The 25,014-nt window shown below is 44.4% G+C and overlaps 1 protein-coding gene and 2 non-coding genes across 4 annotated transcripts; all 3 read left to right on the plus strand.

Moving 5' to 3' along the window:
* Positions 1–3,882: 3,882 nt before the first annotated feature.
* Positions 3,883–23,302, plus strand: LOC124015330 (importin subunit beta-1). 2 transcript variants are annotated; one of them, XM_046330506.1, is made up of 22 exons: positions 3,883–4,228; positions 5,300–5,358; positions 8,482–8,664; positions 8,846–9,046; positions 9,280–9,432; positions 9,710–9,778; positions 9,891–9,980; positions 10,294–10,404; positions 10,805–10,906; positions 12,410–12,634; positions 15,539–15,730; positions 16,230–16,360; positions 16,866–17,013; positions 17,234–17,305; positions 17,708–17,852; positions 18,746–18,828; positions 19,167–19,274; positions 19,581–19,724; positions 20,095–20,200; positions 20,598–20,712; positions 21,220–21,381; positions 21,782–23,302. In XM_046330506.1, coding segments are annotated over exons 1-22 (2,640 nt in total). In that variant the 5' UTR covers positions 3,883–4,188; the 3' UTR covers positions 21,783–23,302. The 2 variants fall into 2 exon arrangements, with proteins under 2 accessions (XP_046186462.1, XP_046186464.1); XM_046330508.1 differs by having other exon boundaries at positions 9,710–9,769.
* LOC124016595 lies at positions 18,912–19,055 on the plus strand. Its single transcript, XR_006835405.1, has one exon. It is a non-coding gene; the product is annotated as a small nucleolar RNA SNORA79 (small nucleolar RNA).
* Positions 19,782–19,925, plus strand: LOC124016596. The gene has a single exon (XR_006835406.1). It is a non-coding gene; the product is annotated as a small nucleolar RNA SNORA79 (small nucleolar RNA).
* Positions 23,303–25,014: the final 1,712 nt, after the last annotated feature.

The raw sequence follows: 25,014 nt of genomic DNA on the forward strand, positions 1-25,014 counted from the left end.
CAAGGCAGTTAACCCACTGTTCCTAGGCCGTCATTGAAAGTAAGAATTTGTTCTTAACTGACTTGCCTAGTTAAATAAAGGTAAAATAAAACTACAAGAGTGGACTTTGCACTTAGCCTTAAATAAAAGTATGTCTGACAGTGATGCAAATGAATACAAATAGTAGAATTATACCATAATTGAATAGATCATGTTAAACGAGGTTGAAAAGTTATAAAATCAAAAGACAATTTGTTAATTTGACTAATCTGTTGAAATCACACTGGATGTATTGTACTTTAGAATTGCATTGGGGGCATACTTATTTCACGATGCAGACTTACATATGGATTGTGGATCAATGACATGGGGTATCAGTCTACTCCGCGACAAATCAAATGGTATTCGTCACGTGCCGAATACAACAGGTGTAGTAGACCTTAAGTGAAATGCTTACTTACAAGCCCATAACCAACAATGCAATTAAGAAAATACCAACAACAAAAATATAATAAAATGCTTATAGAGCAGCAGTAAATAACAATAGCGGGACTATATACAGGGGGTACCAGTACAGAGTCAATGTACGGAGGCACCGGTGTCGAGGTAATTGATGTAATATGTACATGTAGAGTTATTAAAGTGACTTTGCATAGAGAAGAGGGTCGGGGCAATGCAAATGGTCTGAACAGCCATTTAATTAGATGTTCAGGAGTCATGGCTTGGGGGAAGAAGCTGTTTAGAAGCCTCTTGGACTTAGACTTGGCGCTCCGGTACCGCTTGCCGTGCGGTAGCAGAGAGAACGGTCTATGACTAGGGTGGCTGGAGTCATTGACAATTTTTACGGCCTTCCTCTGACACCCCCTGGTATAGAGGTCCTGGATGGCAGGAAAATTGGCCCCAGTGATGTACTGGGACAAACGCACTACCCTCTGTAGTGCCTTGTGGTCGGAGGCAGAGCAGTTGCCATTCCAGGCAGTGATGCAACCCGTCAGGATGCTCTTGATGGTGCAGCTCTAAAACCTTTTGAGGATCTGAGGACCCATGACAAATCTTTTCAGTCTCCTGAGGGGAAATCGCTTTTGTCGTTTCCTCTTCATAACTGTCTTGGTGTGCTTGGACCATGTTAGTTTGTTGGTGATGTGGACGCTAAGGAACTTGAAGCTCTCAACCTGCTCCACCACAGCACCGTCAATGAGAATGGGGGCGAGCTCAGCCCTCCTTTTCCTGTAGTCCACAATCATCTCCTTTGTCTTGATCATGTTGAGAGGGGGTTGTCCTTGCATCACACGGTAAGGTCTCTAACCTCATTATAGGCTGTCTTGTCGGTGATCAGGCCTACCACTGTTCTGTCATCAGCAAACGTAATGATGGTGTTGGAGTCGTGCAGTCATGAGTGAACAGGGAGTACAGGAGGGGCCCCCGTGTTGAGGATCAGTGTGGCGGATGTGTTACCTACCCTTACCACCTGGGGGCGGCCTGTCAGGAAGTCCAGGATCCAGTGGCAGAGGGATGTGTTTAGTCCCAAGGTTCTTAGCTTAGTGATGAGCTTTGAGGGCACTATGGTGTTGAATGCTGAGCTGTAGTCAATGAATAGCATTCTCACATGGGTGTTCCTTTTGTCCGAGTGTGGAGTGCAATAGAGATTGCATCATCTGTGGATCTGTTGGTGTGGTATGCAACTTGGAGTGGGTCTAGGGTTCCTGGTATAATGGTGTTGATGTGAGCCATGACCAGCCTTTCAAAGCACTTCATGGCTATAGACGTGAATGCTACGGGTCAGTAGTCATTTAGGCAGGTTACCTTAGTGTTCTTAGGCACAGGGACTATGGTGGTCTGCTTGAAACATGTTGGTATTACTGACTCAGACAGGGAGAGGTTGAAAATGTCAGTGGAGACAATTGCCAGTTGGTCAGTGCATGCTGGGAGCACACGTCCTGGTAAAGGTCTTACATAGGCTGCGGAGAGCGTGATCACACAGTCGTCCGGAACAGCTGATGCTCTCATGTATGTTTCAGTGTTACTTGCCTCGAAATGAGCATAGAAGTAATTTAGCTCGTCTGGTAGGCGTGTGTCACTGGGCAGCATAGAAGTAATTTAGCTCGTCTGGTAGGCGTGTGTCACTGGGCAGCTTTTGGCTGTTCTTCCCTTTTTTAGTTTGTAATAGTTTGCAAGCCCTGCCACATCCAACGAGCGTTGGAGCCGGTGTAGTACGATTCGATCTTAGTCCTGTATTGATGCTTTGCCTGTTTGATGGTTCGTCGGAGGGCATAGCGGGATTTCTTATAAGCTTCCGGGTTAGAGTCTCACTCCTTGAAAGCGGCAGCTCTACCCTTTAGCTCAGTGTAACACCCAGAGAACATTAGTGTCTGTTCCTGAGAAGAAAAAATAATACTGCGTGGATGTTTAGGAGTTTGATAACTCGGAGGAGGACGTTAGGAAAAAAATATATTGAGTTGACTGATATCCCATTTCATTGATCCCCAATCATTGGGTAAAGCTGTACTGTGTAATATGAATGATACCCCATTTCACTGCTTCACATTCCAACCTTGTTTAACATGATCTAGACTAAATATGGCATGATTCCACCAATTGTGACGTTCTGCATCACTTTCAAATAGGTACTTTTATTTTTAAGACAACTCGCACATTCCACTATTGTGCCTAATCCTAATCCTTATTGTAGCTATCTTCACAACCCGGTCGAGCATCACTCGCCAGCTGCTTATAAAGTTGGCTTTGGGCAACAGGGTTAAGTAGCTTGCTAGCTATTTATTATAATAAGCGAACAACAAGTGGCTACCTAGATAATACTTACAATGATTCCTAGATAATACTTACAATGATTCCTAAATTATTACTAAGAATAATGAAAATGACTACAGTTTCTACTGGTCATTGTTTTCAGGCTGGTTAGCTAGCTTCCCCAGAAGTTGCGGTCGAACAAATAACGCTTTATTACTAAAGCGGTATTGTAAACACTTCGTTAATTGCAGTTGTTTGCAGACTTTTTTGTACAGATGTGACAGTGCTACTGATAGTAGTGGTGGCGCTTGGCTTGCACGTGTAAATTCAGAACACACAACATTCTATAATATAACTGTGTTATTTGACGTGTCAAATTAAAAGCGTATTTAACGGGTAAAATAGTGTTATTTGACGTGCATCTTTTTTGACACGCAAAGAGCCAAACGGCGTCCCATAAAATGTAGCTGCTATCAGTTAGTGTACAGGTGCACAAACCGACTGGCCAGCTCTGGAGAGCAGCTGTGACAGATCAACCAAGACTATCGCTGACCAAATCAAAAGTGCCCTGGATGGCAGGCTAAGGGACGATTTATTTGAACTTTGTACAATTATTATTATTAGTACACTCTTCCATGGCTTACTTCCATCACGTTCATTGGAAATAAATTAAAAGTTATCGGCAGTACATAAAGTATAGGGGGATTACTTACATACATACATACATACATACATACATACATACATACATACATACATACATACATACATACATACATACATACATACATACATACATACATACATACATACATACATACATACATACATACATACATACATACATACATACATACATGAGTTGTCCCAACTGAAATGACGGTTAAATGTCATTACATTAGGCTAGCCATTTTGTCCACTCAACATTTGGTTTAGAATTTATTGAGAAGTCAGATCATTTTATGGTTGATTTAAGTACAGGACAGCAAAGTTACAATTATACAACAGTTGGCTAATACTTTACCTATTTAAACAAGCGAACAAGTTTTGTTTAAAAAAAAAGAAGAATACGTTTAAGGTCCAGAAAAGGTGTGCGCACATGAAAACGCGCTCGCGCGGAAGATAGGGAGGAGTTTTTTTTCTTTTTTTTCATAGAAGCGGCGCGTGATATCCTTCCGCGGGAGTCGAGCAAGGCCCTTTCCCTCCCGACAACACAGAATGAACAAGCGGCATTGCTGCTTAAACAATTTTTTTCCAGGTTCCGCGTTTGGAAATAGCCCATATCCAGAGTAAACTCATCGTCTGGGGGATATTGGGCGTGTGTGTTTTTCTCACCGGCTTTCGTTGATTTATCCACGGTCTTGTTACTTTGGTTGAACACTGAAGAAATATAATCCGGGGTTGAGTTGTGCGCGGCAATCTAACTAGCTAGCGACTTCTGTGTAGAGTGGTTGGGACAGAATGGAGCTGATAACAATCCTCGAAAAAACTGTCTCTCCAGGTGATTATACAGCTCCATATACTTATCTTTAACATTTGCCATGTGAAGAGTTTAGGCCAAGCAACTTGACATATCTGTATTTGATAACGATAACGGGTGAAAGTTAAATCAGAAAAAGGGAGGAGGAAATGCCTAGCACTCGGCTAGCTAGGCTGCTAATGTTACGGCCTACTCACTCTGCGGATGCGGCTTCTGTGGTGAATTCGCTAACATGCTAACTTTTAGCACTGTTAATAGTTTAATCTGGGTGGCATTGGCCGAACTGCCAGTTGTCAAAATGTATTATCCGTTGGAAAAGTTATCACCCAGATAGTTGGTCATTTTGATGGGATATCTTTACTGGTTTGATACGTATAGTTACCTATCAATTAACTTGGCTAACTAGCCATTCATGTGCAACTAAATCGGCCCTGCCTTGCACGCCCGCTAACTTTAAAGATTAATATCTAAGTACTGTATCTAGCATGTGCATGATGTGCCGATGTGATTTTTATTTCTTTAAGAAAAGGCCTGGGCTCAATCATGTAAACCTTATTAGGTGGTATACGCTAGCTTGTGAAGTAAACACTTGTGCATTGCCCGTGGTGATGTAACATGTAGAGCGAACTACGTTAGCTGAATAGTTTGATACGAGTTGGTTAGCTGGATGGCTAACTTAATCGCTGGCCTCTAGTAGCTATCCGCTAGTGAGCATAGCATCCCCGGTAGCCAGCGTGTTTGCGTGACATGAGTCACATATCTAGCTAGTAGGGCTTGATAAATTGGCTATTTAATTCAACTAGTTAACGAACTAATCTCGCATCAGGAAATGTACACCCACAATTTCCCAAGTAGATTTCCCAATTATCGCAGAAGCGGTGAATGTGATCACTGGTGCGCACTGTACACACTAGCTAATGTTAGCTAGGTAATCGTGGTAGCCTAGCTAGCTAATCGTTCTAGCTAGCTAGGCAATGTAGGAATTGCAGATGCATGCTAACAGAACTTTGCTGCTTCATGTTGTAGCTAACTAGCAAGTGCACTAGCTATTCACATTGTATAACGCTCACATTTTCTCCCTCGCCCCCTCAGATCGAAATGAACTGGAGGCGGCACAGAAGTTTCTGGAGCAGGCGGCAATTGAGAATTTGGTTTGTATAACTACACATTTTATCAGTCAGACGGATAATATATTCCGGTCACATTCAGGTCTGGCGCCAGAAACACAGGGCATGAGCGCATTGAATTGAATTGAATTGCCGGCGTTTTCAACTGGGCCCTTTCTCCATCTCAACATTATGGCAGCAGCGTCACACAACTCAGCTTTCGCGAATGAATGGAGACCTAGCATTAACCCACGTTAGCTAGCTAGCACACCCGCCACACCATTGTTGGAATCCAGTGCCTTGGCATGATCATTTGAGCACTAACAACATTTCGACAAATGTCCGTTTTCAGTTATTAAAAAAAACGTTTATTCATTCAGATTAATTTCACTTGAGCAGTATAACCCCGGGATCGAACAACGAGTTCAATGATAGTGATGGATCACTAGCAGGGCGGATTACGCTGTTTTGATATGGACACATGTGGCTAACATGTTGTAATTTTATAGCTGCATTGGATTCCGTATGCTATTCATGTAACTAATAGTTAACCGGAAAACTGCCTGATAGGCTTTTACTAGTGAGCAAGAGCACTCCTCCCCCCTGACAGATGTCCATTGCATTTTTGGAGTAGAAAGCAAAAGAGGGTGTAGCTAGCTGGCTAGAGAAGAGGAAGTAAGGCGTGATCAAGGCATCTGTCATTGAACTACATTTTTGCATAGCTATTTAGCTTTGAAATTAGTCTCCTTGTGTGTATGCACTCTGCCTTTTGAGGAAACATTTATGTTATGATAACTATTTTGGGCAGTGGCAGATCCCCATAGAAAAAGCTAGTTTTTGCAAGGTGTGCAGGGCTCATTTGTGCATGTCACATACAAGTTATATATTCTGAAGAGTAGTCAAACGCAAAACATCGATTGTGTAATCTCCCATTTTATTTGGCCACATGTCTTTATGTAGCTTTTTTCAAGTCAAAATAATTATAAATCTATTTTGCATTTTATTCATTTAGCGGACACTATCATCCAGAGCAACATACAGGAGCAGTTAGTGTTACGCGCTTTGCTCAATGGCACATTTGTCGATTTTTTTTTTTACCTGGTCGCCGCAGGGATTCGAACCAGCGAACTTTCGGTTACTGGCCCAACACTCTTAACTGCAAGGCACCTCAAATGTCTATGGCTTGTTTGCTGGACTGTGCAGCTCTGTTAATGATCAGTCACATAATTGGCTAGGCAGATAAAAAACTAAGGGAGTTTGACCCAAATCAGTAATCAGAAGATGTCATGGTACAAGTGTTGCCAAATGGCCTTCTTTTGTGGTGCCCTCCTGTCCTTCAATATCATTAAAGACTGCATTATGATTAAACCCTATCTGTCTTTTAATCCATCAGCTAAAGGGACAAATCAACGTATTTGTACATACATTTTTGAATCTCCAGAAAGCCTAGATAGTGACACCAAGCTAGACACTTGATGCCTCATAGGCCCCACTAATGGGATGATCTTGAATAGGTGTCACAGGTGAACTCTTACATCTAAAATTGGTCACAAAGCAGAGTATATAGTTACTTCCGGAAAGTTCAAGTCTGGGCTCTGGCTGGGCCACTCAAGGACATTCAGAGACTTGTCCCAAAGCCACTCCTGCATTGTCTTGGCTGTGTACTTATGGTGGTTGTCCTGTTGGAAGGTGAACCTTCGCCCCAGTCTGAGCTCCTGAGTGTTCTGGAGCAGGTTTTCATCAATTCTCTAGAGCTCCATTCATCTTTCCCTCGATCCTGAGTAGCGTTCCTGCTGCTGAAAAACATCCCCACGGCATGATGCTGCCACCACCATGCTTCACTGTAGGGATGTTGCCCGGTTTCCTCCAGATGTGAGGCTTGGCATTCAGACCAAAGAGTTGAATCTTGTTTCTCATGGTCTTAGTCCTTTAGGTGCCTTTTGGCAAATCCAAGCGGGCTGTCATGTACCTTTGACTGAGGAGTGGCTTCCGTCTGGTCACTACCATAAAGGCCTGCTTGGTGGAGTGCTGCAGAGATGATTGTCCTTCTGGAAGGTTCTCCCATCTACACAGAGGAACTCTAGAGCTTGTCAGAGTGACCATCGGGTTCTTTGTCACCTCCCTGACCAAGGCCCTTCTCCAGCGATTGCTCGGTTTAGCTGGTCGGCCAGCTCTAGGAAGAGTCTTTGTTGTTCCAAACTTCTTACATTTTAAGATTGATGGAGGCCATTGTGTTCTTGGGGACCGTCAATGCTGCCGACATTTTATGGTACACTTCCCCAGATCTGTGCCTCGACACAATCCTGTCTCAGAGCTCGATGGACAATTCCTTCGACCTCATGGCTTGGTTTTTGGACTGACATGCACTGTCAACTGTGGGACCCTATATAGACAGGTGTGTGCCTTTCCAAATCATGTCCAAACAATTGAATTTACTACAGGTAGCATAGCCTAGTGGTTAGAGCGTTGGACTAGTAACCGGAAGGTTGCGAGTTCAAACCCCCCGAGCTGACAAGGTACAAATCTGTCGTTCTGCCCCTGAACAGGCAGTTAACCCACTGTTCCCAGGCCGTCATTGAAAATTAGAATATGTTCTTAACTGACTTGCCTGGTTAAATGAAGGTAAAAAAAAAAAAAAAAGGTGGACTCCATTGAAGTTGTAGACATCTCAAGGATGATTAATGGAAACAGGATGCACCTGAGCTAAATTTCAGGTCTTGTAGCAAAGGGTCTGAATACTTATGTAAAATAGGAACCTTAACAACTTACCAGGACCTGAATGAATTTAGCAGTTTGTTTTGGTTACACAAACGCATTACAGATCTGATTTAAAACAACCACACATGGATCAAAAGAGATTGTGGAGCCTGCTGCTGCCACTCACTGACTGCAGCATGAATGGAATTTAGTGTCCAAATTGTTTTGCTGTTGCATACAAACCTCTGTCATGTCTGATTGATTACTAGCCTCCTACATCCTTCAGTTGCTGAATGTAACTGTTGAACACTGTTCAGAATCACTGCAGTGAAATCTTAATCATGCCTGGGACTGAAGGACTGTGGTGATGACAGAAAAACATTCTTACCTGTGTTTTACTAAACCACTACCATCTTATGTCCTGATTGTGTAAAAAATACATTTGAAAAACTCTCCCCGCCCTTTCTCCAGCCCACGTTCCTGGTGGAGCTCTCAAAGGTGCTCGCCAACCCTGGCAATACCCAGGTGGCTCGCGTGGCCGCAGGGTTGCAGGTGAAGAACTCACTCACCTCCAAAGACCCGGACGTGAAGACACGCTACCAGCAGAGATGGCTTGCCATCGACGCCAACGCCCGGAGGGAGATCAAGAACTTTGTAAGGAGAAACTCCTCTTCTACCTCTTAGTGCAGATTTATTTATACTTTCTAGCTTTAGTTGGCTTTTATGTGGTCCCCCCAAAATAATACCAATGTTCTCCGTCCCACTTGGCTTATTCAGCCAAATGCACCAGTTGATTCACCTCTAACCCCTCCCCCCTCTTTTCACTCCCCTCCAGGTTCTGCAGACCCTCGGCACGGAGACTTACCGGCCCAGCTCGGCCTCCCAGTGTGTGGCTGGCATCGCCTGCGCAGAAATCCCCGTCACCCAGTGGCCCGAGCTCATTCCCCAGCTGGTGGCCAACGTGACGGACCCCAGCAGCACTGAGCACATGAAGGAGTCCACCCTGGAGGCCATTGGATACATCTGCCAGGACATAGTGAGTGCCCCTGGCAAACACATTTGCTCACATGAGGATACAGTGGTTATAACCTCAATCTATCTACTGTAATATGAAACTTGTGACATTGTGTCCTCAATAACAATTGCACAAAGACAATATTCCAAAATCGAACCTAGGCTAAATTGTTTTTTGTTTTCCAAAGCATGTTTCGCTGCAGAGCAGATGTAACTTCCATGAACAACTGTCTTCTCTCCTCCCCTGTACTGTAGGACCCTGAGCAGCTGCAGGACAACGCCAACCAGATCCTGACAGCCATCATCCAGGGCATGAGGAAGGAGGAGCCCAGCAACAACGTCAAGCTGGCTGCCACCAACGCGCTGCTCAACTCACTGGAGTTCACCAAAGCCAACTTCGACAAAGAGGTGTGTTTGTGTCTCCTGCCCTGCCTGTGTCCCACTATGTTAGTGTTTAAGTTCCTCCTTTGTCGCCTGCTGTGACCCCAAAAATGGAAAGATGAAATGGACAAATCTGAGCTTGTTTATAGACTTAACTACCTGGTCTGTGATGAGAAATCATGCACCACGCTGAATGTGTGATGGAAAACCCCTAACACAATATCTGAGACCTGCACACATGGTTGGGTTTTGAATGCTTTGTCTGTGGGCCTGTCATGACAGTGAATGGGTCTGTGTTTTCCAGACGGAGAGGCACTTTATCATGCAGGTCGTCTGCGAGGCCACGCAGTGCCCAGACACCAGAGTGAGTATCGTGAGTTTCTCTTTTCTATTTAAAACCTTTTTTTGGCACATTTATTCATGCATTCAGCCAATAATCATATTGTTAACCAATGTTGGTGAAATGCAATGTCTGTCTCCCAAAGGTACGAGTGGCTGCCTTACAGAACTTGGTGAAGATAATGTCTTTGTATTATCAGTACATGGAAACGTACATGGGTCCGGCACTGTTTGCGGTAAGCAACCCCCCATGCAGCAACTTGGGTCTTGCTCTGTGGTCTTTCGATGTGCTTCTATTTCTTTCTGAAGAACTTAAGTCAGAGAACTCCAAACAAGGTCTTGATGGACGTTATCAGTTATTGATATTATAGCGTTGCTTGTTGACCACTTGTGCATTATCTCTCTAGACCAGACAACGCTGTAAATGCCTGATGTGTAACTCCTACGACAATATCTGAGACCTGCACGGACACCAAGGCCAGTAGTCCAGGACGCTCCTTTAAAATTAACATCCTGACCCCCCCCCGGTCTCTGTCCTCCCCCAAACAGATCACAATAGAAGCCATGAAAAGTGACATTGATGAAGTTGCCTTACAAGGAATCGAGTTCTGGTCGAACGTGTGCGACGAGGAGATGGATTTGGCCATTGAAGCGACTGAGGTGAGCCCCACACACACACACACACGTGTTTTAACTCTATAAACTAAACACAAGGCAACACTACAGCCCACTAATGGAAATGTACACGTTTTATATATTATAACACCCGAAAGGGTCAGTTAGCCGTGTTTGCTGAGTGACGATCTAGCTCACCTGTCTGGTCCGATGAGAAATCATGCTCCATGCTGAACGCCTGATGGATAACCTCTACCACTAAATCGGAGACCTACACCTACCTTGTTATTTTGTTATCACACCATTAGTCGGCCATTAAGCTGACATCCCTTACCTCGAGGGTGTTTATTTTAGGCACAAAATGCATACAGTGGAGAGTTGCACAACAACAAAAAGGCAAATATTCCTCTAAGTTTGGTACATCTTTCTCTCTCTCTCTCCCCAGGCATCGGAGCAGGGCCGGCCCCCGGAGCACACCAGCAAGTTCTATGCCAAAGGAGCCTTGCAATACCTGGTGCCCATCCTCACCCAGACACTCACCAAACAGGTACCCAAGAGAAGAGCCCACGGCAGTCATTTTACACCTCGTTATCCTCTCCGTTACACATTAGGGCACAGATTTGATGGACACAATTCAAGTGAAGCGTCTGTAAGCACCACACAACATTTCAGTCTGACGTTTTTAGTGTTTATCACAAGGCAAGATTGCTTGCAGTTCACGGCCCAGCCTGGCTAGCACAACCCACACACAATTGTAAGTGAAACAATGTTAATGAGGTTGGAGGGAGAAATCACCAAACAGATTTGGATTAATGTGAAGCCTGTGAAAAATGCCAGCCACAGGGTGTTGGAAACCTTACCCGGACACGGTAAGCCAGCCCGTGGAAGTGAAGGCATCCCCAGCCAGTTTGTCCTTGGAGAGCAGGGCAGCGTTGGTGACGCTACACGGTTTAATGTCAGCCAGAGACACTAAAACGTCCATCCATAATACCTTTATAACCTAGAATGATCCTGTAGAGTGAGACATACTGATTGATAAGGATATGGGTGAATCATTTCCTTGTATTAAAATCTCTGTACAACACTAATGCCTCTAGCTGGCAGAATCCTTAATCTTAAAATTAAATTAAGATTCTGCCTCCTAGGAAAACCTGTCTGGTCTGTGATGAGAAATCATGCACCACGCTGAACATGTGATTGATAACCCCTACCACAATATCTGAGACCTGCAGACATGTATTTTTAATTTAACCTTTATTTAACTAGGCAAGTCAGTTGAGAACAAATTCCCATTTACAATCACGGCCAAAGCCGGACGACGCTGGGCCAATTGTGCGCTGCCCTATGGGACTCCCAATTTCGTCCGATTGTGATACAGCCTGGATTTGAACCAAGGTGTCTGTAGTGACGCGCCTAGCACTGAGATGCAGTGCCTTAGACCGCTGCGCCACTCAGGAGCCCGTATTAAGGGTAGGGGGGTGGCTCCTCACCCATCCAGGTGCCACCATTTTGTGTCTAATACCACATACAACATTGTTGATTGTCCCCTGGGAAGACTGTGTTCTACTGCTACCGCCCATTCTATAATAAGTACAGGTGTACCATGTGAAGTCTAGCAGGGAGGTGTGAGGGTTTCTGTACGTGCCACCCCACTCTTATCTATTAGGGGCTTTAATGAGACCCACTGTACTTGTCTAGCTGAATTTGTGTCACATTTGGTCTGTCCTGTTATTTTGTGTCCTTTTGTGTAGAATGTCCTTGTTGATATGCTATAGGTACCTGTTCATGTGAATGAATGCTTTTTCCTTTGGGTCTCCTTCCCCTCTACACGATCGAGTCATCTCTCCCGGCATACCTTTTTATGTAAATGTTTTTCCTCTCACCTCTCATGTGCAAGTCCAGTATAGATTCATTTCATACTTCTCCTTCCCTCCACCCCCCTTTGTTCCTCTGTCAATAGACATTTGGTTTTTATCCCTCCTTTTCTCGATGTCATAACGTGTCATGTAAATGCGTCTCCTCTCATTCACCCCTCTCGCTTCCTCCTCAGGACGAGAACGACGACGATGACGACTGGAACCCGTGCAAGGCGGCGGGCGTGTGCCTGATGCTGCTGGCCACGTGCTGCGAGGATGATGTGGTGCCTCACGTGCTGCCCTTCATCAAGGAGCACATCAAGCACCCCGACTGGCGCTACCGCGACGCCTCGGTCATGGCCTTCGGCTCCATCCTGGAGGGGCCCGAGCTCAACCAGCTCAAACCCCTCGTCATTCAGGTGACTAACTTCACCAAATGTAGACATGAAGACAAATTCAACATGCTGTAAGCCATTCTTGTAACGGCTTCGCTCAATTCATTCTAATTAACCTAACAATTATGACACACCATCACTATTGTCATTGGTTGCACTAATTGCAGTCTTTGTCTACATAACCTGGTTCAAGCATTCATGACATGACCCTGAAGAAGGCACAGTGATGCCGAAACGTTGGTTTACCCATAAATGACTGGCCGTTTTTATATATATAGTGTGTGACTATTTTTCTATCTTAGTTTATTCTTCGTTAGTCGGCATCTCTGCACAAAATACTTTTCTCTGGGTGTGCGCCAGGTCATTATTTTTATTAGACATGAAGACATGCCATAAATGGAATACCACCATGTTATGATCTCAACCTGCAGCTAACCTATCAGATCGAAGAGGAGTTTTGATTATCTGTTAGGAAATTCTTGGCATAGTAGGGATGGGATGTTTGGCTCTTTTGACTGCCTCGGATCTTGTCGACTCGTCCGGCTCCTTTTGTTCATTTGAGTCAGTAATGCCCAGAGTACGCAGGACCCCCGGCCGGCGAACGACGATCTGAAAACTCCAGTCATGATTCCACAAGCCTCTTGTTCACATCTCGTTCACCATAGGGGGCGTTATTGGAGCCGTCATTTGTGATTGAGACGTGTGAAACTGTGCTTTAAACCATGTACATTTGTTGATTGCTCGGCACACGAATAAGATTAATTATTTATTCATTTGAAATGGTAAGGTTGTGGCTCCGACCGGACGAGATTATGAACTTATCTTGGTGGAATTGCAATCCTTAAATGTCTCCCGTGAGGGTGGCGAGCACCATGTTCAAACTGCAGCCCCCAGAATGATTAATTGTAGAGTTTGAGTTTGCTTGAGCAGAGGCTCTGGTTCTAAATAAATGCTGCGCCAATGACATTCGATAATCAATTAATTGCAGTCATTCTTTTGCACCATGCGATCAATTATCAGTTGTAAACATGCATTTTTCTTAACGCTTATGATCTATTTCCCCGTGCGCGTATGACCGATGGTTGGTGGTCGGAGTGCGTCTCTGGAGCCGCTGAGCCGGAGGAGTGCGTATTGATCCCGCTGTAGGTAGGACTCACTGCGGCCAGTACTAGCAGGTCAAAACGAAAGACTATAAAATGAACCGGTCACTCAGGAGAAACAAATCACGCGTCTTGAGTCAGTAAAAAGAGTTGTTTATAAAGAACGCATCGTTCGCCCAACTGCACATCGCTAAGGCATGGCCCAACCAGCTCAAACCCCATGTCACGCAGGTCAGTACACCAGCTTCCGCTGCATTATGATACCTACTTACTGATACCACCGATTTTCCCCCAAGGGGAATTTTCGGTGGAGTTTCACAGCAGCATAGACTAACATGCATACTAACAATCCACCGTCTGATGGGTGTGTCGAGCAAGGAAGAGAATGGCTTGTGGCCAAGTAGAAATGTATCTGCTGTAAAGGTCATTATCTCTAGGCTGCAAGCATTTCTCAGTTTCCTTGTGTTGCACGCCCATCAGATAATGCATTGTCTTTTCTGTGTGTTTTTAAACTCCCTTACGGTTAATAATGAAGCAATCTGCAAATTTCAGTAAATCTTTAGATGAACCACAATCTACCCTAAATTGTTGCCAGGGTGATCGGGTATATCCAGACGTGTTCATTCACAAGTAGGGTGGACTAGGGAGGCTGAGGAGGCAGTATCGGCTGAACCACCATGTTCTTTCGTGGCTGTGTGTATGGCTGCATCTCAAATGGCTCCCTAAGTGGTGCACTGTTTTCTACCAGGACACAAGTAATGCGTTATGTAGGGACTAGGGTGCCATTTGGGATACAGACTGTGCGAAATCCTTGACCCCCAAGCCCTATTGAACTGTGAACTGAAAGTGGGTGCTTGTCTCAGAGTGAGCTGGTGATAAGCTTGTGTAACTGTCCATAATCCCAGATAAAAACCTGTCGTTCACTAGGTACCAAATTTAAAAGAACTGACCTGATATATTAAAATCATGTTTCCGTTGTAAAACGTGAATATGTGAACTAATAAGGCAGTATAGAACCTTGTATCTGGTCGGTGATGAAAAATATTGTAATCAAGACCCTTGACAACCCTGGTGTTTTAAATAGGATTTATCTGAGACCTGCACAGACAAGTTCAGTAAAGCTGGATTTAGACAAACTCTGTAGTAGTTATGGGGGGAAATCGACAGTTGCACATCGGAATATTGTTTTTGATGACTCGTATCGTTTTGACAATATCGCAATTTTTTTTTTTTTTGCGCAAGTTCGCTGTTCCTGCACAGCTTATTCATCTTTTTATGCAGGAAGCCAATTTGTTGTCATCAACAAATTTTTATTTCCATGACTGATAAACTCATTTTCTCATGACTCTCTTGTCTGTCTGCAGCAGACATGTATGTTTGGAACATCGAATCACAATAAAATCACACTAAAATCACACTATCGAATCGCAATACATTTAGAATCGTAATATGTAACGTATCTCGAGGTCCCTGGCAATTCCCAGCCCTACTCTGTAGAGGCTCTGTGACAATCCCTGGTGGCCCCTTTCCCTGTTTGTCACATTTGACAGACGCTACTGTTGTAAAATCATGTCCACTGCCCTCCCTCTCTCGCTACACTTAAATACTGCTGTTATATTAACAGTACCTTCCTTTCTCTGCCCATCCATGCCGATCTGTTTACTCTTGAACCCTGGTTAACAGTACTTAATAATTTAATAAGTTATTTATTACATTCCTATAGCGCTTTTCATAGGATCTCAACGCTCTTAAATGGGGAGACTTCATGTGTCGTCGTCCCCGGTCATTGACACTACCGGGGTTAATGCTGTTCTTTCTCCCTTCCCAGGCAATGCCCACGCTGATTGAGCTGATGAAGGACCCCAGCGTTGTGGTGAGGGACACTACGGCCTGGACAGTGGGCAGGATCTGTGAGCTGCTGCCGGAGGCGGCCATCAACGAGGTGTACCTGGCCCCTCTTCTGCAGTGCCTCATCGAGGGCCTGGGGGCCGAGCCGCGCGTCGCATCCAACGTCTGCTGGGTGAGACACAAGCTCGAGCCGCTTTTTGAGTTGATTAATTTGACCATTTTTAAAAACGCAACACGTGGATACAACTCATTTAAAATTGAGGGTCACGGAAAACGGTAAACAGCGTATTTCCATTGTGGGCCTCCACCACACATGCCGCGGTAGTACTTTGTTAATCCCACAGATAAGGATTTCATCACCACAAGCATCAACGATATACTGCACAGTACAAAGACACCACATGCTCATTTACAATTGATGCCGTAGATCTGTCCACCCCACTCGAGTGAAATATGTTGCATCAAAGTACCTGTAGTTGAGAGAGATACCTGTCAGGTCTGTGACGGGAGATCATGCACTACACTGAATATGTGATGGATAACCCCAACCACAGTATCTGAGACATGCTAAAGACAGTAAAAAAAATTTAAGGACCAAAAATAATGATTCATGATTTTCATATGGATGCCCTCGTAACTTCTCCCTCCATCCCTTTCTCTCCGTCCCTCAGGCCTTCTCCAGCCTGGCGGAAGCCGCGTACGAAGCCACAGATGCAGCGGAGGACCAGGAGGAGCCTGCCACGTACTGCCTCTCCTCCTCCTTCGAGCTCATCGTCCAGAAACTATTAGAAACTACAGACAGGTAGGCAGGACCGTCCAGAAACGGTAGACTGGTAAGCAGGACATGGGGATGGAACGTCGCCTTCTGTTGTCAGGACTGTAGAGGTTTAGAAACCTCAACTTTGCTAGTCAAACGACATTTTGTCTGGAGGATTTCTGGAGTTAGCTAGAGACTAACTCTCTGGTCTGTGATGAGAAATCATGCACCACGCTGAACATGTGATGGATAACCCCTACCACAATATCTGAGGCCTTCAACGACAAAAATGCATTTGGAGATGTAGAATGGCGTTAAAATCTACTTCCTCAGGAAATCCTTTGAAGCCCTTAGCTGTATATACCCTTTTGAAGGCTGTGAGTCTCTTATCCAGTCTCGCCATCATAGATCGATCAGGTTTATGTATTTAAATGCACCAATTTTTTTGCTAAGAATTGCACACATTTCTGTATAATATAAAATGCAAGTAATTTGTTTTCCTGATGCATAGTAATGATTGTAAGTTATGTTTTCCCTCTGTTTCCACCAGGCCGGACGGTCACCAGAACAACCTGCGTAGTGCGGCCTACGAGGCCCTGATGGAGATTGTGAAGAACAGCGCCAAGGACTGCTACCCAGCCGTGCAGAAGACCACCCTGGTCATCATGGAACGCCTGCAGCAGGTCCTGCAGATGGAGGTGGGTCCCAACAGAGAGAGCGGTGGATTGGTGGGGCAAACCTTTTTGGTCTGTGATGAGAAATCATGTACTCACTACTCTGAAGAGCTCTGATGTTTACTTAAGGATTTATCTGAGACCTACTCTAAACTATTAGACATTTTGCTTGGATTCTTTTCTGTATTGAATAAACTCCCATTGAAGGAACTGTTGCTTTCATGTGCGCTCTCTCTCGCCTCAGTCTCACATCCAGAGCACGTCGGACAGAATTCAGTTCAACGACCTCCAGTCTCTACTGTGTGCCACCCTGCAGGTGAGACGAGCTGACTTCATTCAGTTTGACCCTCAACTATTTCAACCTCCCCGAACTAGAGGTAGAAGAAGAATACCTAGGGGGTTCCATGAATATATTTAGCTGTCTTGAGTATTTTAAAGCCTAAGAAAAAAAGACAAAAGCGATATACATTTTTAGTACTTGTCTGATCTGTGACGAGAGATCGTGTACGGAAAACCCTGAGACCTGCACAGACATGATCTAAAATGTACTAGGAAAGGAGAAGGCTTTATGAGGAAAGGTACCGTAGACGGACACCCAGCAAGGAAACAACTTCTGGGTTGGAGTTCTCCTCTTTCCCACTTCTCACAGTAGCTAAACGACTTTCAAGTTGGCCTGTGCTATGTTAGGTTAACCCTTTCCCTCCCCACTTCTCTGTAGAATGTGCTGAGGAAGGTGCAGCACCAGGATGCGTTGCAGATCTCAGACGTGGTGATGGCCTCCCTGCTCAGAATGTTCCAGAACACCGCCGGCTCCGGGGGCGTACAGGAGGATGCGCTCATGGCCGTCTCAACCTTGGTGGAAGGTGAGCCATTTTAAAACTGTCACACTGGTGGATGGGTAAAAAACAACAACATTTAGATGGGTCACACACACAGGGTTTTCTACGCACACCCTCCGCCCACTTTAGTAGGATGAATTATGTTTGTGTGAATCTAAGCAGTTAAACCTCGTATCTGGTCTGTGATGAGAAGTCTTGTACTCAAAACCGTGATGTTTTAATAGGATTTATCTGAGACCTGTTTCTAGCCGCTTGGTCAATGTGAATCTGATTTCCAGTCTTCTAGCAGTATGTAAATGGTGTGTTGCATGTCCAGTGTCACATGCCTCACTGAGCATTTTTACAAGCACACTAAAATAAATCAGTGTTATGGCAGTGGGCAGAGTGTGGCATTAGTCATGTAATCGCGTTACTCTAACTGATCTTAATCGCTGTAAGGTCACAATCAAAGTAAACATAAGCCAATTAAAACAGCTCTGAAAACCAGGTATCTTTGGAAAGATTAGGATGTATATAAGCGGCTTAATCGGTGTTCCAGTGGCATATTCGATCGGTGCGTGTGCTAGCACCAGCAACAGCAACTATAGCCTCCATCTTTTGCGCAAGTAAAGTGAGTTTGGACCAAACTGCAAGTATATGAATCTTATAAATAGTTTTCAAACTTTTTATGTCTGAACTCAGAATCAAATAGGCTTCCCAAAAATGACATGGTCGCTATGGTAACGTTTATTTTGATTGAAGAATTTCTGCATTTATCAGTGCCTGATTTTTAGATATGTCCATATAAACAAAATTATTAGGGAAATCGTTAATTTTGCAAAGCATGTAAACATTTAAATCGAATTGTCATATTAATTTAGACTTCACAATAATTGTGTGCATGTAACCATACTCAATGTTCTGTAATGTTTCCTCAGTTTTGGGCGCTGACTTCCAGAAATACATGGATGCCTTTAAACCCTTCCTGGGAATTGGACTGAAGAATTATGCAGAATATCAAGTGGGTTCTTTTTTTTTTTTTTTCAGATTATATTCCTATTAATCTCTTAAAGTAAAAAAACAAACAAGATTTCTCCCTTCCACTGACGCCTGTTCCTCTCGCTGCTCTGAGCTGTGGCAGCTGGGATTTTGGGTGGTCACAGAGTAACGCAGGGTCTATTTCACCCAGTGTTCATGAGGTAGCAGGGCTGCCATTGTCTATACTGGACTTTGCGGGACCCCACACTTGAAATGCACTGACTTAGTAGCGAAGTACCTTCTAGTAATGCTTGCTGTGAGAGTCGACACTCAATTATTTCACCTAGCTACCCCGCTCGCCTTCCCTCCCTCCCTCGTCAGGTGTGTCTGGCCGCGGTGGGCCTGGTGTGTGACCTGTGCCGAGCCCTAATGTCCAACATCCTGCCTTACTGCGACGAGATCATGCAGCTCCTGCTGGAGAACCTGGGGGTGAGTTGCACTTTAGTTTCTGCCAGCTGTGTTGGTAATACTGGAATGTGCAGGACCATACATTTTGAGTCTTTTTTATTTTTATTGTAGATTTACAGCCTCCGTTTTATTGATCGGTTACTTTGTAGAAGCGTGTAAATGTCTTGGTGTCAAGCTGACCGTAGACACAGCAACAAAAAATTATCGGGAAGAAAAGGGGATATAATTCCAGCTGTCTTTGTTCATATGGGTTAGGTTAAGTCTTGTAGATATTCATAAAGTTTTTCACCTGTACTGACTAAGGGCGTGTGTGTGTTGCCCCTGCAGAATGAGAATGTGCACCGGTCGGTGAAGCCCCAGATCCTGTCAGCGTTCGGAGACATTGCCCTGGCCATCGGAGGAGAGTTCAAGAAGTACCTGGAGATCGTCCTGGACACCCTGCAGCAGGCGTCGCAGGCACAAGTCGACAAGGTAGAACAGATGGACACGCGCTGTACCACATTGGCATCCCTCTGTTTCTTTTGACCTTGACGCCTGTTCCTCTCGCTGCTCTGAGCTGTGGCATCTGGGATTTTGGGTGGTCACAGAGTAACGCAGGGTCTATTTCACCCAGTGTTCATGAGGTAGCAGGGCTGCCATTGTCTATACTGGACTTTGCGGGACCCCACAAGTTTCTTCCCTGAGCATTTTTTTTGTAGAACCTTGTTAAGCATGCCTCTTCTGGAGTTTGTTAGGGATATTAGTATTATAGTGATCAATACAATGACAGTTGCGCTCCTCGATGCGTTCTGTCCTCTATTCTGCTAACCTGCTGTGTGTTTTGGTCCCCCCCCCCCGGCAGACGGACTATGACATGGTGGACTATCTGAACGAGCTGCGGGAGGGCTGTCTGGAGGCCTACACTGGCATCATCCAGGGCCTGAAGGGGGACCAGGAGAACGTGCATCGTGAGTCCGCCATCCTCCCACTGTCATAACTAATCTACACATTTTGTGGATCTAGTATTTGTGTTTTGTGCGACTATGGTATTGATATTGTGTCTTGAGCTGCCAAATGTGTGATTTCACTGCACTAGTGTTTACAGTAGAGACTGAGGAGTCCTTCCACTGACGCCTGTTCCTCTCGCTGCTCTGAGCTGTGGCAGCTGGGATTTTAGGTGGTCACAGAGTAACACTGTCTATTTCACCCAGTGTTCTTGAGGTCCTTAATCGGTCCTTAACATCCTTAATCACCTCTTTGTCTGAATTATGGCAATTTTGAGTGACTTGGTCATCTGTCACCTGTCTTAATTCTCATGATTGCGCTGAACATTGTCTTCCTTGCATTGTTCTGTCCTACCTGTAGCTGACGTGATGCTGGTGCAGCCCAGAGTGGAGTTCATCCTGTCCTTCATCCATCACATCGCTGAAGACGAGGACCACTCTGACGGCGTGGTGGCAAACGCCGCCGGACTTATAGGGTAAGGCAACTGGGATTATCTCAGTGGTAGTGACGCTTGCTTTGTGGATCACAATAATACTGAAGATGCTTTTGGTACGACATAGCGTAAATATGTGAGGGGCAGCTTGGGCTAAGATGCGCGGAGGAGGGCAGGTGATCTCAAGGCATGAAAGATACTTCATGATGAATTCTGATTTTAAAAATTACAAAAATAATTATACATTTTTGTTGATCTGTCTGGTCTGTGAGATCTTGTACTCAAAACCCTGATGTTTTAATAGCGTTTATCTTAAACCTGCACAGATCCGGTCAGTAAGACTTGAAAATGAGTTGTTTGAGGTAGCAGGCCTCTAGATCGAAGTTGGGTTTCCAGCGACTTGATCAATGTAAAACGGTTTCCTCCGCTTCCCTTTGTAGTATGTAAATAGTAATGTTCCTGCCCGACGTGCTTTGTTTAACCCTTTCCCTCCCCTGTGACGTAAAATGTGCTGCATGTGGTCCGACTCTCCCTCTTTCCTCTCCTCAGAGACCTGTGCACGGCCTTTGGGAAGGACGTGATGAAGCTGGTGGAGCTGCGGCCCCTCATCAACGACCTGCTGACGGAGGGCCGGAGGTCCAAGACCACCAAGACCAAGACACTGGCCACCTGGGCCACCAAGGAGCTGCGCAAGCTCAAGAGCCAGGCCTGGTGAGTTATTGTCCTAATGCCCTACTGACTGACAGTCACCCCTACAGCACCTTTAGGGCCGTCACAAAACAGCAAGGGAATGGCTAAGGGATAAAAAAAAATGTACAGTTTGAAAGTTAATGTTGCGTTGGGATATACTTATTCAGGAAGTAAGAGTCTTGTCCATTTTTTATTTTATTTTTTCATTATGGAGATGGCGTGAAATTGTAACCTTTAGTGATTTCATGAAAGAGCATGTATAGAGTGTGTAACTTGGTGACCAATTCTTATATCTATAAAGTCACCAGAATTTCACTGGAGCAGCCTCATGAGAGGGATCACTATGTGCATGGAGCACGTGAACACAGGACTTTGGCTCCTTCAGCTAATAAGCTTTTCTTCCTCTTTTCCTCCTCTACAGATTTCATGCTAGTTGGGGATAAGATGGACAACAATGAAAACGCCCCACTGGAATTTCTTCTGTCTTTTGCGTCGTGTCCGAGTTAAAGCAGAAGTGAAGCGTGCGCTGAGATGAGTGTCTGAGAATGTGTGAGTGAGAGCGAGAGTGAGCGAGGATCGACGTCACACCACCTTCTGAGTACAATTCCAGCAGTTGCCGGCAGACCAGCAGCGCCCCACCCCTGAACCCCCACCACCACTTCCTTAGCCCCCCCCCCGCCACCTTCTTCTTCGGCCACCTGTGGACTGATTCTGACTTGACAAGGACTCCACACAAAAACGTGGATCGCTGTAGCCGGCTAGTTCTAGAACTCTTCTGAAAAAAAAAACTAATATTAGTCTACAACAGGATCACCAGAGCAGAGAAATTAAACTGCCAAAATGTGGTTTCTTTTGAGGGAAAATACAAACAAAACATGATACGAAAGAACGCAACTATTTTGCTCTTTGACCGATCTGTGGAAGATTTACTTTTTCCCTTGTCATTTTTGGGGGGGTTTCCTTCAAGCACTATATGGTTGTGGACTTGGTCAATTTTACGCAAACGTGAACTGAACCGGAATCCGAAAAATACAAACTTTTGGGGTGTTAGAAATGCGCCTAAAGGATCACTGCTGGAGTTGAAGGAAGATGAAACGAGGGGGACGAGCAGGCGGTCTCCACCCCCCTCGTCTCCTACTTCTAGCCTCTCTGATATCCCCCAGCCTGCCCCTGCAAGGAGCCCCCACAGCGATGCAGGGGTGGAGCTAGCTGACCAGCCTGGATGATGAAGTGTGTGTCTGTGAGGGAGGGTATTCACTGTCTCTACACCCCCCCCCTGGTTATTTCAATAAATAATAAAGCTTGACGCAAATTCAGTAAGATATATTTCTGATGCAGTTTGGGAGAGGGCAGTGGGGGCCCGGTAGATTACTTATTGGCAGCACTTGAGTGAATTGGCAAGAAGGTGTTTATTTCCTGCAAGAGAATCACTGACAAATGTTCACCGGTTCAAATTATTTTTTTTTTCAATGGTATCAGTAGTTTCTCTTCATCTTCAGTGTGGGCTTCTAGATAAACAGACCCTTTCTTGCCAGCCCCGTTAACAAGAATTGGTGAGGATTTATGCGTTGAGTGCATCAGGATCAATCAAGGCTAGGGGAACACTTCCAAAATAACTACATTTGACATGTAACACTATCTTCTTAGTGTTAAGATGAGCAAGGAGTAGAAAACGAGTGCCAAATTTAGACTACTCGTCATAGGGTAAAATACAACAAGCAAACACACTTGCCTAAAGCATGCAGTTCAGAAAGAAATCTATTGAACTACATGATGAACGAGTGAATTGGGCTTGTTTCAGTTCCCATTTGTTGGTTTCTCGCTGCACTTGGTTGGAAAAGGGTCACTCACCAAGCTGTTAAAATGAGAATCGACTACGTTTGTACAAGGTTATATTTTTCCATTGCTATGAAAAGAAACAATAAAATGATATCAAACATTCCCCAAGCAGTTCTGGTACTTTGGTCTGTATTTTCTTTTGTTTCTTGCAACTGTTTGTAATGCACTGTGATGACTTCGGTGTCCATGGCAATGCTAGGTTGGTCGAGATCCCCCCCCCCAGAAACTTCCAGAAAATGTATCTGTCTATATTGGCTTAATCAATCTGGTTCAATTTAACTTGTCATCACTGTTTTGTACTGTTTACGTTCTCCAATGCATACTTGTTGGATATGAGGCGTTTTCCATTTGATTTGAGATTGGACATTTTTTTGCGGTGACTTTGGTCCTCACACCACTTTGGATTGTGTAACATTGTCCTCATGGGCTTGGCTATTTACACCATGTCATGTGTTGAAATGATATTAAGAATTGCAACATGAATATAGAATTGTGAACATTATGACAACCTGCTTTTTTTTTCTTTTCTTAATTTCCAACCTAGTAAACTAATAAAAATCTATATTGTACTTAACACTGTAACCTTTCAATGTTCTTCTGTAAATGGCTGTCACTTGTGTCTGCTGACCCTTATACCCTTGCATTGAGTGTGTGTAGATCATTTATATCTTGCTTTAAAGGAAAGTCAGCTAAACATTACTCTTGTCCCTCCAGACATCAATGTGACCGGTTGATCAATTTTGGCATTTTTATTCACCATTATGGTGCACTACTTCTGAACAGGGACCATAGACAGAACTTTTCCAAATTCTGCTCAAATCAAATGTAATGTTAGAAGTTGACCCAAACCACGTGTGTTATTACCTGATGTCCAATCCTATGGATAATGGGAAAGAAACATGGAAGTGCAGTACACTCAACTCCCAAATACAATATATAGTCAGGTGTCGGCTTGCTGACTGAACAGCAAGTGTTGGTGTTATTTCTCACAACACAATTTAAAAGTTGAAATGGTATCGTGCTGTCTCATACACCTGCCATGCTGATTTGGACTTGGCTCATTGTGAAGGCTACATTTGCTAAGAGAGATACAATACATCTAAAATAGCACATAGTGAAATTAGAAATCGGGTGGTTAATGTATACTTGATCATGAAGAGTGGGATGATATCTGGAATGAGCAGAGCAGCAACTGATGACGTACACAGTCACCTAAAAGGCTCGAGGACCACGATCACAAAGAGCAGACACTAAAGTTTAAAAAATCTTATGAAATTTAGAATTTCATCTTGGAAGTAGTGCTTTGTTTCAAATAAGAGAGAGAGAGCAAGGCAAGCGTTTTACGGAAGTAGAAGAGCGAGGAGGAGAGTGGGGTTTATGTGTGACTGAACCAGAATCTAGGGGCTTTTGGGGTCCTTTCTACTTCAGGAAGCGTTCAGGGCATCGGCAGAGACACATGATCTATTATATTGACCAGATTACTCAAGTGGCCGCTCGAAAAATGAAAAGGAATGCCCTCAAAAATGAAAGGCAGGGGAGGCAAGCTCAGGTGGGACCATTCTAGCCAATGAGAGGGCAGATACGCGTGTGAACAACAGGCACAACTCAATATATAAAGTTTTCTCTCAAAGTTGCCGGGATGTAACGTGTCCTACTTATATCATTACGCTCGTTAACAACCGAAGCATTAAGAAACGTATATTCGAACAAATAAGCCTCACGTGGCAAATAAGCCATTACATTTTTGGTTGACCAAATTCGATACTTATTGACCGCAACCCCCAAAAAAACCTAGCTTGGTGAGCAAAACAAATA

Source organism: Oncorhynchus gorbuscha, linkage group LG26 (assembly GCF_021184085.1).
Source record: "Oncorhynchus gorbuscha isolate QuinsamMale2020 ecotype Even-year linkage group LG26, OgorEven_v1.0, whole genome shotgun sequence".
In the NCBI taxonomy this organism is placed as follows: Eukaryota; Metazoa; Chordata; class Actinopteri; order Salmoniformes; family Salmonidae; genus Oncorhynchus; species Oncorhynchus gorbuscha.